General features: G+C 39.7%; 2 protein-coding genes across 2 annotated transcripts in view; one reads left to right on the forward strand and one right to left on the reverse strand.

Annotated features, from left to right (window-relative positions):
- rragcb (Ras-related GTP binding Cb) lies at nt 1-5,592 on the reverse strand. The gene is made up of 7 exons (XM_085446317.1): nt 5,055-5,592; nt 2,608-2,811; nt 2,319-2,518; nt 1,194-1,308; nt 963-1,105; nt 740-885; nt 1-591 (listed from the first exon to the last, which is right to left on the reverse strand). Exons 1-7 carry the CDS (start codon nt 5,232-5,234, stop codon nt 434-436), a joined length of 1,146 nt encoding a protein of 381 aa, XP_085302443.1. The 5' UTR covers nt 5,235-5,592; the 3' UTR covers nt 1-433.
- ppt1 (palmitoyl-protein thioesterase 1 (ceroid-lipofuscinosis, neuronal 1, infantile)) overlaps nt 5,591-13,585 on the forward strand; it is an 8,769-nt gene continuing 774 nt past the window's right edge. Inside the window, exons 1-9 of the mRNA XM_085446318.1 lie at nt 5,591-5,666; nt 6,335-6,457; nt 7,629-7,738; nt 9,846-9,973; nt 10,157-10,227; nt 11,037-11,139; nt 11,230-11,320; nt 12,324-12,422; nt 12,856-12,927. Of these exons, the coding sequence (XP_085302444.1) occupies nt 6,343-6,457; nt 7,629-7,738; nt 9,846-9,973; nt 10,157-10,227; nt 11,037-11,139; nt 11,230-11,320; nt 12,324-12,422; nt 12,856-12,927 (789 nt within the window). The 5' untranslated portion in view covers nt 5,591-5,666; nt 6,335-6,342. The remainder of the gene's footprint in view (nt 5,667-6,334; nt 6,458-7,628; nt 7,739-9,845; nt 9,974-10,156; nt 10,228-11,036; nt 11,140-11,229; nt 11,321-12,323; nt 12,423-12,855; nt 12,928-13,585) is intronic.

Below are 13,585 nucleotides of genomic sequence, written 5' to 3' on the forward strand. Positions count from 1 at the left end.
TTAGAGCATTTCTACTTAAACTGGGCCACAAGTGTTTCTACGTTCCAGAGTACTGGCCGAGAAGGTAAACACAGTTGACTGAAAATTTGAACATTTCTGCAGGATGGCAGAGAAAAAAAATACGATTCGTACGAGACAGTATTTCCCGCACTGGGCAGAGCGCATTCTCAATCATGGCCAATGCGTTCTCTCACAGTTTTCCAGAAAATTATTCAGATTCAAAGTAAATCCTCTACATCCTTTGCCCTCGTTCGGCCTCTCCACCAAATTTCGTGACATTCAGCCGAGTAGTTTTTTCACAATCTTGCTGGTACAACAGAAAAACTCTCGCGTTTGATGGAGGAACCACGTATAGATAAGACTCTGTGAAACGTAAGAGTCATCGTTCATCAGCCTCACTGGACTTCATGTAAACCGCAGAGTTACGGCCCCTCTAAACATCACTTCCATTCAGAGAAGCATATTTAAGGCTTGGTTGGCTGTTGCTGGACGAGCTCGCTGGTCTCCAGGCGGCACCGTCGTTCGAACTGCCGACTTCAAACACTTCGTGAATGGCTTTTCGGAAACAGTGAAAATTGTACTCTATCAAACCTGCAAAGAAAATTAGTGAGCATGTTTACAATTGTGTATAGTGTTTGTGTGTTTATTATGTGAATTTCTTCAGGTTTTTACACATTTACGTAGGAAGATTTTCCTGATAAAGCCAACACTAGCAATTACAAAAAATAAAAGTACACACCTTTCCTCTCAAAGCTCTCCTCTCTGAGGATGCAGACGAGCGCGAGGAACTTCGTGACCTCTTTCAAATAAAGCACTGTGGTGTTATTGAGCTTGATGATCGCCAAAGACTCTTCATCATAGGCAGAGCCGCTGCCGTCCTCCAGCCTGGCAGGCAAAGACAAAAGCACCTCTAAACGCTGCTCTTCGCCAAAGCTCAAAACAAATCTGATAGCTTTTCTCACCCGTAAATGCTGGAGATGTCGAGGACCACGTCGATCATGTCGCAGCAGAGTTCGTAGGACTGCATGTCCACGGGGGCGCTGTCTGTGGCTATGTAAATCTTGCTACTGACATCGAATAGGAAGGCCTTTTCAATCCCGGAGTGCTGCAAAGCAGGAGGGATGTTTATTATACGAAAAAGAAAATACAATGAGGCTTCTTATTGTGGTTCAAATAACATAAATGAAACATACAGATATGAAAATGTTCAAAAGGTTCTCCAGTGTTGGCAACTGAGGAATAAGCTTCTGGACGACTTTACTGAAGGCCTCGAATATGGAGTGGTCGTAGATGCTGGTCAGGTAGAAGCTGAGGACACAAAATAAAGACGACGAGACAGTTACCAAAACTGAGATAGAAGCTTTAATTTTAGCTTCTGAGCACGTCTGCTTTCCAAGGGTGTCTTAAAACCTTTGAGGCCTAATTATCACCACAGATGACTGTAACTCTAACTCTAAGCATCAGAATATATAACATCTGTTCTTTTTAAAATGTTCTCCCAGGACTGGGCAATCAGGTTACAAAAGAACTATTTAGAAAGAAAGGACTAGGGTCAGGTTTGAGATGAGGGTCAGGTTTGGTAGACCTCACAGTTAAAAGATTGGCTGTGCTGTACTTTCAACAACAGAGAATCCCAAAATTGAAAACTGAATACCTACCCCTAAAATAGTTGAATATTTGCACGATGGCTCTGACTAATAACTTGAGAAATCTCAAATACTGTATCTGTACTTGTCCAATCTTAAATGTTCACTCTATTGAAAATACAACAGAAAGTGATTCATTTAGTTGAAAATTTTATTTAAACAACAACAACAACAACAACAACAACAACAAACAGAAACATGATCACCAGCTTTTGGCCATAAACAGCTAATGCTACCCAGTCATATGTAAAGTGTTACAGCCAATGTGTGACCGACCTGTCACTGGGACACAAACTTTAATAAAATACAAAAGCAGTAAATTTAGGTCAGAGTAGTGAATAATATTACAAACTAACCACCTCCTGTTACCACTTTTAATTCATTTTTTTTATATAAATAAACACATTTATATAAACATGTAACTGTTCATACATGTGAGCACTTTAAAACTGAATTTCTGTTATTACTTCAGCCCACCTGCAGTACCTTTTACAATCCACCAGGGGGACCCACACTTTAGGAATGACTGTGTTAGGGGACTAACTGGACAGTCTATCACTGAATGGGATCAGTCTTAGCTGTCTGACTTACTAGTATGAATGCTAAACTACACCTTAACCATGACAAGAAGCTCTGTAGTATTTCACCTGTGTAGACACGTCAGACTCTCACCTGAGGTGAACCTTCTCCAGGCTGGCATCTGTCAGGTCATCATTGGCCCTCTGGTGAATATCTCTCTGCGTTTCGATTTTGTGGTCGTCTGACAGACCGTCTACTTTGTGGATGAACACCTCAAAGTTGATGTCTGGATTCACTTTGTAGGCTCTGGATACAGTTAGATGTAACCGGCTGAGAGCCTCCATGTAGTCATCCTGGTAACAGAAGACAGGATGTGCTGATTTAGTTAACACATGATTTAATTCACCACCCAAAGCACCAAGTCACACTTAAGTCACCGTACCTGAGCGTCGATGACAAAGATCAAAGCACCAGCTCCCTTGAAGATCATCTCACTGTCAAATGTGGGGTCGAAGAAATCCACCTGGCCGGGGAAGTCCCAGATCTGGAAGTTGACAAAGGAACTGCCGGAGATGTCATCTTTGTAGATTTTGTTGGTGCTTTCGAGGAATAAAGTCTCGTTGGGTGACATCTTGTGGAAAACAACCTGAGTAGTGATGCACAAAGATTACAGTTACTCTCAGAAATTTAAACATCACCAATTTGCTACATTCAGATGAACAGATTCAACTTTTTGGGAAACGACAAGTAATGCACTCAACCACCATGAACTGTACGCACACTCACCACACAGCTGAAGAAAAAGCATGCTGAAGCGCGTTTGAAGTTTGCTGAACAACGTTTAGACAAGCCTATGAAATACTGGGAGAATATAGTCCGCTCAGATGAGAGGCAAACTGAACTCTCTGGATGCCATAATACACACCATGTTTGTCAAACGCCACTGCATATCACCCCAAATACACCATATCAACAGTAAAGTTTGGTGGTGGAAACACCATGGTGTTCTGGCATGCTTCATATAATCAAAGTTGGAAAAATGTACTGAGACATTCTTGATAAAAAAGAAACAAGGGTGGACGTTTCAGCAAGGCGATGATCCCAAACACACAGCAAGGAAACTCTCAGGTGGTTTCAGAGAAAGAAAATAAAGCTGCTAGAATGGCCCAGCCTAACACCTGACCTGAATCCAAGTGAAAATCTATGGAAAGAACTAAAGGTCAGAGGTCATAGAAGGGGCCCACGGGATTTGAAGACTGTTTGCTCAGGCGTGATTCTGGCTCATTCATGTGACTGGTTTCTCCACACAGGAGGCGCCTAAACTGTCACAGATAAAGGCTTTTGTACGAAACACTAAATCATTTTCAGTAAGCGTGTTCAATAATCTTTTCTGGGGTCATTTCTCATTATTACACATAATTGATGAACATCTATGGTTTCATGTCTTTACATGTCTGAATTGGATGGGTTGTTACTGACATAATGGCATTTAGAAATATCTATATATTTAGAAAATTGATGATGTGTTCAATACTTGTTTTATTCGCTGTAAATATATATATATGTCATATTGAAACAAACTCCCACATTTCGACTGGCTTTAGTTCTCAGAAGTCACAAACTTTTCTAACATGTCGTCCGCTAAATCCTGGGTGAAAAACTCCAAGTCACCACAAAGTCACATGCTATGCTGATTTTTGAGGCCTGTGATGAAATCTTTCACAAATAAACGGAAATGCAGCAACAAAAAAGACTGAAACTTTTAATGACTGTGAAACTGGAGGAAGATGGAGTTCAGAGAAAGGTTAAAGTGGGAAGAATGACGTGGAACAGCATTCCAACATCCTGAATTATCAGTTATCAACATCCTTATTATGAGTGGTCAGCACTGACCCCTCACAGCAATAAAGTTGTTGGTTGGAACCCCAGCTCGGGCCTTTCTGTGTCGAGTTTGCCTGTTTGGACTTATAACAGATATATGTATCTATGGTTAAAATGTGACTTGTAGTCTAAAGCACTTTGAGTGGTCACTAATACTGGAAAAGCGCTATAATAATACAAATCCATTACATAATGGATTCTGTTAGACTGATCCAGAGCAGGCTGTGTTGTTCTTGATCAAAGGCAACAAGGCTCAGCTGATTATGCTCTTTAGTTTCATGAGTTAAAGGCTCCCTTTTTTGTTGCAGCTTTACACTGCCTAGAGATCAGAAAGAAGCTGAAATACTTAAAACATTAAACTTCTGCATATGTCTTGTTGAATTGAGTTGACTAAATCCATAACAAATGAAGCTGACAATCAAAATTTTCATGTGACTTATTAAGAGTCATTTCTCACCACTACCCTGGATCTAAAGGTTTATCCACCTCTCAAAGCTAACTTTGGGGTCGCCACCGTGGATCATCGGCCTCCATCTCAGCCTATCCCTAACCTTCTCGTCTGTCACACCAACGCGTCCTCCTCCACTACATCCATGAAGCTTTCCTCCTGCCTGGCAGCTCCACCTTCAACACCCTTTTCCAGCCCTCCTCTGCACATGCCTGCCACTCTAAATCATACAGCATTGCAGGTCTCATTCTCCATCTTTTAAATCACAGGTGTCGAACTCCGGGCCTCGAGGGCCGGTATCCTGCAGGTTTTAGATGTGTCCTTGATCCAGCACAGCTGATTTAAATGGCTAAATTACCTCCTCAACATGTCTTGAAGCTCTCCAGAAGCCTGGTAATGAACTAATCATTTCATTCAGGTGTGTTGACCCACGGTGATATCTCCTTTAGGTGTACATGTAACCAAACTGTTTCCTTTGTTCGCTTTTTGTTTACTATGAACTCACCATCCAGATCCTGTGGTGATCTGGATGGTGTTCGGGGACAGATAAATGACCATACCTTCTGTATAGAGGACTTGCCGCTGCGCCGCAGCCCCATCAGCAGGATCCTGGGTTTATCAGCTGATGTCGGGCTCTCCTCAAGGTCTGACACTTCCACTCCATAACCAAAACTTTTGGGGAACGACCCCACGACGCCGTAGCTCCCCGGTAATGTCGTATCCTCGTACTGAATATTCATCCTGTCCTTTATTATCTCACTTGCTCGTTCTTCTTCAATTCCGCCTCAAGCCTCCAGAAAACTCGCTGAATAATCCGAGCAGGAATGCTGTTGTCCAGGAATTTCACAACGAGCTAGCATGGCAAGCTAAGCGTTAGCAGGTAGCTGGAGTGCGGTATTTAGGTCTCAAAATAAGAGGCCAGATGTTAAAGTATCCATGTGAAGCTTGCTACACAAGTGGACATAATCTTCAGCAATCCTAATACAGGCGTAAAGTTGGTTAAATCAAACTAAATGGATAAGAAATGACAAAAAAAGGCTAACTTTAACGTAACTTGGAGATTCCGCCCCCTTTAGCTTTTAACCCCTCCCCTTTCACGTGATTGGTTACACGCTCCAAACATTATCATGTGACAAGCAGTCCAACAGACAAACAGTAAGGATACGGAAGCGGTGAGTAGTGTTTTGGGGGAATTTTGGACATCTTTTATTTAATTTAATCTAACTATATTTACATACATATTTTAAAGAATACGTTGCGTAGATTTAAACCTTTGGTACAGCACCAATGCGCTACTGCATATTCCAAAATGTACGTAATAAGTATGCGTTTGATGTAAATCATGTGCTCTTTCGTTTGTAGTTAGCTTGTTCGAAGTGACATGAGGATAATTCATAGACGCACTTATAGTGAGCTGAGTTTCTAATACAGATATAAATATACCCGGGATGACCAGCTCTAATAAACTGGAAGCTCTGGGGATACTAGGAAGCACAGGGATGATTTCCTGTCGAACATTTTATTGTACTTTCCCATTTATTTGATATTCATTCACATGCAAGGACCACTGACTGTATACAAACATACAGCAGATATCTTTTGACAAACATGGACCAGTGCAATTAGCAACCATGACATACAGGGGTTTAGAAAAAAGGTTAAATGACAAAGGGGATTTGTAATAAATAAAAGCATACAGCATTTAACTGAATAACAGCAAATATTGCTTATATAGAGATAGCATTAATAAATTCATATTGCCGAGAGATTCCAGGGGTCTGTTATTTCTTGGATGTTGATAAAATAGGAAAAACTAGTTCATTTTGTTTCCATGTGTCAGGACTCAGAATGGCAGCTGTCCTTTTGTGTTTTCTCCTGGCTGCGCCAGTGCTGCTTGTTACCTCCAGCCCAATTCATGACTCCGACAATGGGACTGTACCACTAGTGCTCTGGCATGGGATGGGTAAGTGACTCTGTTCTCTGTTACTGTAGGGATATATTGGAAAAAATCTTAAAAATGGCACCTTTATAGTCTTCACAGAAAAAAAAATTAAGCATAAGCCACCTTTCTGAAACCACACTACAAACCAGTATTCATAATAACCATAAAAACACAGTACACCAGCTTATGAGCTGATGCAGAGTGTTTTAAGTTCCAGAGACATATATAAGGGGTTGCTGACTGTTAAAGGTCTGATATGTAGAGGCCCATGCAATTGTGTCATTTGTTTTCTAATTCAGTTTTTCAATTCAAGTACTGCAAGTTGTTTAATCAAAACTATGAATGAAAATTAATTTTATTGTGGACAAAATCACAACCAGATTGATTTATGAAACCATGAAACATCCGGTGTTCCTCTTTTATTTTGGCTTAAGAAGCTTTAAGATTGAAAAAACTCACCCAACTGTACATAGTTTCTCTATTATGTTTAAACTGAGATGCACATTTAATCTTCAGCTCATTTTTCCACAATATGTAAATAGAACTGAATAATTTGCATGTTTTTATGTAAACCTGCCATGAAAAGGATCTTTAAAATCTCATGTGTGGTAATTAATCCTGTTTTTTGGTTTGTTTGTTTGTTTGTTTTAAAAGATGCATCCACAGATGTGTAGTTATTGGGATTGTGTTGTTTTACACAAAATAATCTAGAATAGTACAAAAAAAGTTAACTGTGATGCCTTTGCCCCCACTGTTCAGTACACATTTGAATAACTTACCTTGGTAACATGTGATTCATCGATTCACGTCACTTCCTGCTGACGAAAGTGAAAGCCACATGTTTACAGCAACACTGCAGTGAGATAAAAACCTGAGCTGTAATGTGAGAGATGAGGATTGTGCTTAAAACTGATAGGCTGCTCATTAAATCCTATACTAGATGGAGAAATCCCACCTGAGGAAGTGAAAAGAAAAACACTTTCTCTTCTTCCTCAGGCAAAAAAAGACACTACCTCTAACTCAGAGTGCAGAAGATTTTAGAGCTTAAACCAAAGAAGACTGTGCTCTGCACTGAGCCTCTACCTGATTTATATGTATTTAAAATAAGCCATAAAAATACTGTGGATATGCCTGATTCCCTTCAATAAAGTTGGACGATGAGGCTTGTGTTTATTTGTATTTTCTTCATCAGGTGACTCGTGTTGCAACCCTTTGAGCATGGGCTATATAAAGAAAATGATTGAGCAGGAGATCCCAGGAGTTTACGTGTTCTCAGTGATGATTGGGAAAAACATAGTGGAGGTAACCTCACGCTGTAAAGACATTTATGAAAGTGAAAATATTTTCTGTGAATAAAATGGTCTTTGCATTAGTCACATGGTAATGTTAGAACAGTTCAAGGAATTTTCAGGTATGAATTTGTATTTTTGGGCTCTACGTTTGCGCTGTTCAAAATAATCCTTATTTTTACCTCGATGCATCTCTTTGAAATAAGATAGTTTAGCTCCTCCCTATATAAGGACAACTTTCTTCTGATTGGCTGCCCCTCATAAACAGAAGGTTTCTGGACAGAGATGACGTATTACAGAGTCACGAAGAGAAACAATGAAATATCTGATTTCATTGTTGGAAGCTTTAATTTAATATGAGCATGCAACCCAAAAACACCCCATGAAGTTTTCTCCTGTGAATCATCAGGAAACAGACGAAATACCGATCGTTGCTTTTTTAATTCCACATCATAAACATTAAATTTTGCAGCTTTGTGCCTGAAAAAATGATATTTCTCATTATATTAATGCTCAGAGCTCATTAAAGAATATTTCTTTTTGATTTAAAAAAAACAACAAACAATAACTTAGCTTTAGATTGTGGCAGTGGTAGAGAGATTTTAACAGAGCTTGAATGTGTTTTCTGTTTTTCTGCTCTGTACTTAAGAAGTTATGAAGACTCACACTTTTTTGAAAAGTGCAATTTTTAAAAAGCAAAATTTTCCCCTCATCTCTGTAATTAGTGGAATATTAATAGTATGAAAGTAAAAATTTAAATGGCATTAAAGGTAGAGTGTGTGAAATCTCACCACTAGATTTAATAGATTGCAGACTGTAGAATTCAGCTTTCTTAACCTTCCCTATTAAAGTGCATGATTCACAGTGACTGCAGGCTGTTAGTCTTTACTTTACCTTAGAAATATACTGGATGTCCATATGTATTTACGATTTACTATTGGATGATTCTGTAAAAATTAGTAAAAGGAGTCCGAAACGAGTCAGTGAAGCCCACTTCTGTCCACTGACAGCGATACCGAGATGAGTTGTTGAGGATATGCTGAACTTTTCTGTCAGTAAGTGCTGCTGTTTTTGCTGCTATTAGCTGCTGTTAGCCTTTGTTAAGTGCTGTTACCTGGCATTTGCTGCCATTAGCTGGCATTAGTTAAACTCTTTGAAATGTATCTGTTTTTATTGTGTCAGACACTCGTATGATGTGACAATGTCAAGTTTTTTTTTATCAGAGGGAAAATGCGATAACTTTAAAAAAACAATTAAATTTTTTAAGGACACTCTAGCTTAACGTTAGCTGGCGTAACGTTAGCTTAAAACCAGCTCTTGTTGTTTAGCTGGCTCATTTGTCCAGCAATGGGAGGGTTACATGTTTAATCTGGTGACGATAAGTAACTGTGAAATATTGGCGGATGTTCATCTCGCCCTCTGTATTATATGTCAGTCTCTACAAGGTGAGGCAACACGGCAGCTTCCACAAACAAGCGCCCACTCCTGTGTATTTTTGATATTCATTCTAAATGAATGATAATGGATTATTATTATTATTATTATTATTATTATTATTATTATTATTATTATTATTATTATTATTATATATATATATTTTTTTTTAAATTAAAAAACTTCAAAAGATTACATACTTCCTGTACCTTTTTAAGACGCTGAAGCTGTTGTACAGACTGGACGCATAGATAAAACTTCCTGTAATGCTATTTCGCAGCTAAAAAAAATCGCTGTCATCCTATTAAGACGTAGCATTGCTTCACTACCTTCAGAAGATGACTCACGGCCACTCGTCTTCTCACAGAAACACACAGTAAAAGTGAATATGACATGTTTAATAAAGAACGCCTTTTTTTTTTTCTTTCTTTAACAGTCCCACAGCAGCTTTCCACATGTGTGATGGATCCTATTCTGTGGTATTTGCAGTAGTAGTGACATAAGTTACATCAGAAAAATGGCTCCTTTGCAGCTTCACTGTGTGACTCCTCTGTGTTAATATTTATACCAAACCTGCACGGGTACGGCTTTGATCCGTGGTGACGCCGTAACGTTATCTCTCTGCTCATTTTCTTCTTTTAATCTGTCACTTGTGATTTGAACTTTTCATGTTTTTCCTCCTGCAGGACACAGAAAATGGGTTTTTCTCAGATGTGAATGAGCAGGTGTCCATGGTGTGCAATCAGCTGGCTCTGGACCCCAAGTTGAAGGGAGGATACAATGCGATGGGCTTCTCCCAGGGGGCGCAATTTCTGTATGTAACTCCTGTTCTGGACTCTGGTTTTCTTACTTGTTATGCAAGAGAAATTGGAAGCTTTGTGTGTTTGAAAAAAAACCAACTCTCGGGCCTCGGCATGTTTCCCGCTCGTAGTTTTTGTCTCCTGACTGAAATGAGGAAGCTCGCTCTGACTCTTTGACCCGGTTCCTCTGTTCGCAGGAGGGCTGTGGCTCAGCGCTGTGCCTCTCCACCAATGAAAAACCTGATCTCTGTTGGCGGTCAGCACCAAGGTGATACTATAATGATAACTTTAGCTCACTTCCCTGTGAGCAGAGCTGACCAGATATATTCTGATGTAAAAGTAGTGTTTAGGGTTGTTTTTGTTTTTTTTTGTTTGTTTTTTTTTACCCTTCAGCCAAAAAAGGCTGAGGTTTTGCCATCACCCTGCCAAGCGGGCTGGCGCCGTGAACATGATAACTAGAGAACAGGTTGACGTAGGATTTTCAAATTGATACCACAGGTGTATCAGCTTTAAATCTCAGTGACCCTAATATAAATGTCAAGGTCGGACATCAACTAACGAAGGAACTTACCTACTATGTTCAAACTTATTCGATAAGTGCATCTACCAGGAGGCTGAAGGGCCTCGCTTTCAGAGCTGAACTCAGTAGTTGCAAAGAAAGTTAAACTGAAAACAAAACTAAAAGCTCTTTTATGATGTAGTTAACTTGTAAAATAAAACTCAGTCTATTGTCATTAAATCAGCTGCACATAAAAGTTTAACCTGACTCTGTAGGTCCTTCTCTTTGACGTCAGACTTGTTATTCTGTTCTGCTCTATTTACACATCACAGGTGATCTTTGAAAACAGAACTCCTCTCCTCAAATTAAACACATTCAAGCCTCTATGTAAAGATGTAAACAGCTCAGTCTCCCACTGGAGACTTATTAAGAGCCTCAAGTGCTCTGTGAGCCAGACCAGGGAGCTATGGGAGTGAATGGTCCAGGTTATTTCCTGACAGTTTTCTATGCTGCCTACTAATTCCTGACAGCTTCCAAACAAGCTGGCACCTAACCCCGTGTGTTTTTCGAATCCTCAGGTGTGTACGGGCTGCCCAGGTGTCCTGGGGAGAGCTCTAAAATCTGTGACATGATTCGTGAAGCTCTGAATAAGGAAGCTTACTTGGGCTGGTTTCAAAAGCAGTAAGTTTTCCGTCTTGCATCAGCCTGTTGTTCCTGTTAAGTCATGTCAAGCATCTTGTGACGAATCGTTTCTGTGTTTGTGGTTATCAGCCTGGTGCAGGCCCAGTACTGGCATGACCCTTTGAACGATGATCTCTACAAGAAGTACAGCCGCTTCCTGGCCGACATCAATCAAGAGCGGGTCGGTAGAGCCAGAACAGCCCTGTAGTCAGTACAACGAGGTCGCAGAAGTGTAAACAGTGACTGCGTTAGGAAAACAAAAGGGAGATTGTGGGGTTTTTTTCAGCATTTCGGTGTTTATCGGCAGCTGGAGGACTGAATCTACTCTGTCTCTGCCATCTGCTGACGGAGACAAAGAGATGCAGCTATGAATAACTATAGAAGTGGACTTTGGTGCCTAAGGAGTTTAGTTAATCGTTAATAAATGATTTATTGTCGTCTCAAAGATGAGTTATAACCATGCAATGTTCTCGGTGTACAACACACCTTTATACACGTTTAGATTTCTTTATTCTCCATTAAAACTATAAACAAGTGGAAAAAACAGAAGGCAACACAGAAGGAAGACGGCTGCTGCTACTGTATAAGATACTTAAGTCCAGTGAAAGGTATTAATTAAAAGACAATGAGATTACACCCTATTAGTGCTTAACAGTCTGCTCCAGGGTCAACATTTCCAGAAAGAAGAAAGTCTGTGTCGTGCCATCAAACTGAAGTTTGCCCACTGACGTAAACTGCTGTTTAGATCGAGAGCTTAACCTTTCATTAATAGACAGGATCGGATTAGACTGTGTGGCTACAAACTGACCTGCAGGGTTATCTCTGCCGATCCATAAATCAATCAACTTCTGAATAATCGCTTAATAAAAACCAGTCAAAGAGCTATTTCACAATTTGGTTCTCTTCATACTGAGCTACGACGCAGAAGAGAATGATTTGTTCACATTAATTATGTCCTTTAAACTCTTTAAGGGTTCTTTATTAGAGCAGGGTGCTAATTCATTTTAAAGAAGAAGCCTGGGATTGTTTGAGGTAGAGAAAGCCACACAAGACACATGGAGACATTTAATTGTATTTATGTAATTCCTGAATCTGATTTATTTATTTTTATTTTTAAACTCTTCGTGCACATCTGCAAAGTTCTTTTTCTGTTTGTTGAAAAATGTTTTTGTTTTCTACTAAAGGCGGTGAACGAGACTTACAAGAAGAATCTTCAGCAGCTAGAGAAGTTCGTCATGGTCAAGTTCCTGCAGGACTCTGTGGTGGATCCTGTCGATACTGAGGTACCAAACATAATGCACGTAGTTATTTTAAAAATGAACAGAACTAAAAACACAATGTGAAGAAAAAACTTCAGCGACTTCTTATTGAAAGTGTCTGTGTAATGTGTTGAAGAGATGTAAGTTTAAGTTGAATGAACTGGAGCCAGCCTGTACATTCATGTAATACCAGTTTACACCACAAGATGGTGCAGTGAGTCAGTGCAACCTTTATTTTACCATTAAGTACAATACCAGTGGTCTGGTGAAACACCTTGTAAGGAAAGAGCAGTAGCACTTAACTGAAATCATCCCAGCATACACACTGGTAAAATTCTGTCCCCTGATGGCCAAAGTTTTAGCAAAATTCTGCACAAGTCAGTTTCAAAAAATACTTTTATTAAAAAAAGGTGCTGATTAAAGACCAGTCACAGTCTTGTCCCGATTCTTCTCGCAGTGGTTCGGCTTCCTGAAAACTGGCCAAGCCAAAGAGACCGAGACTCTACAGGAGAGCGTTCTCTACAAGGAGGTAATCACTGCAGGTTCTCTGATGAGGGAAGAGAGCTGACGGTGTGAGCAGTACACACTTTATTATCCAGTGTTTCCTGTGAATGTGAAGGCTAAGCAGTCACAAGAAGGTGGTAATCAGATTTATTTGTCAAAACGTGGTCTCAGTCTGTATTTGAGTATATTTGTTTGCTGGTGTGCAGCATCTGCCAATTAGACACACGGAAGATATGTGTGCATTTACAACAATATAGACTTTTTTTCTTTTTCTTTTTTTTAAAGGAGCAACTTTATTTTTTTTTTTTTTTTTTTTCCCCTCGTTGGTTGCAATTTTACACTTTTATTGTCCTGTAGGCATTAATGTGAGAATCCAGAACAGGACATATTTATACTGCAAGTCTGCGCACAGACTAACCCTGTTTTTATTCATTGTTTGGTATCAGACTGTTTGTCAAGTCAATTTATTTATGACTCGTAGAAACTCAACAGATAGTGACTAAAATGCTGCAAAATTACAATTAACTCAAGAACAACAACTAAAGCTAAATGTTTTTTATGAACGTACTTATAGCTAGATTATGGACCTTGGGTTGACTTATCGAGTTGAGGCGAGCACTGAGCCTAACTGGGTTTGGTGAACTTGGTTTGTAGTACACGGAAGGCCTGGAGCAGGTTAGCTG

Source organism: Copadichromis virginalis, linkage group LG22 (assembly GCF_057382275.1).
Source record: "Copadichromis virginalis isolate Kocher_CV1m ecotype Utaka linkage group LG22, C_Virginalis_male_GT1.1, whole genome shotgun sequence".
Classification (NCBI taxonomy): Eukaryota; Metazoa; Chordata; class Actinopteri; order Cichliformes; family Cichlidae; genus Copadichromis; species Copadichromis virginalis.

Excerpts from the sequence above, each read along its gene's own strand:
- rragcb (XM_085446317.1), bottom strand. The coding sequence starts at position 5,234 with ATGAATATTCAGTACGAGGATACGACATTACCGGGGAGCTACGGCGTC. Across the intron at positions 2,812-5,054 it reads GCAAGTCCTCTATACAGAAG|GTTGTTTTCCACAAGATGTC; the intron begins GTATGGTCATTT and ends ATCACTACTCAG. Across the intron at positions 2,519-2,607 it reads TCTTTGTCATCGACGCTCAG|GATGACTACATGGAGGCTCT; the intron begins GTACGGTGACTT and ends TTCTGTTACCAG.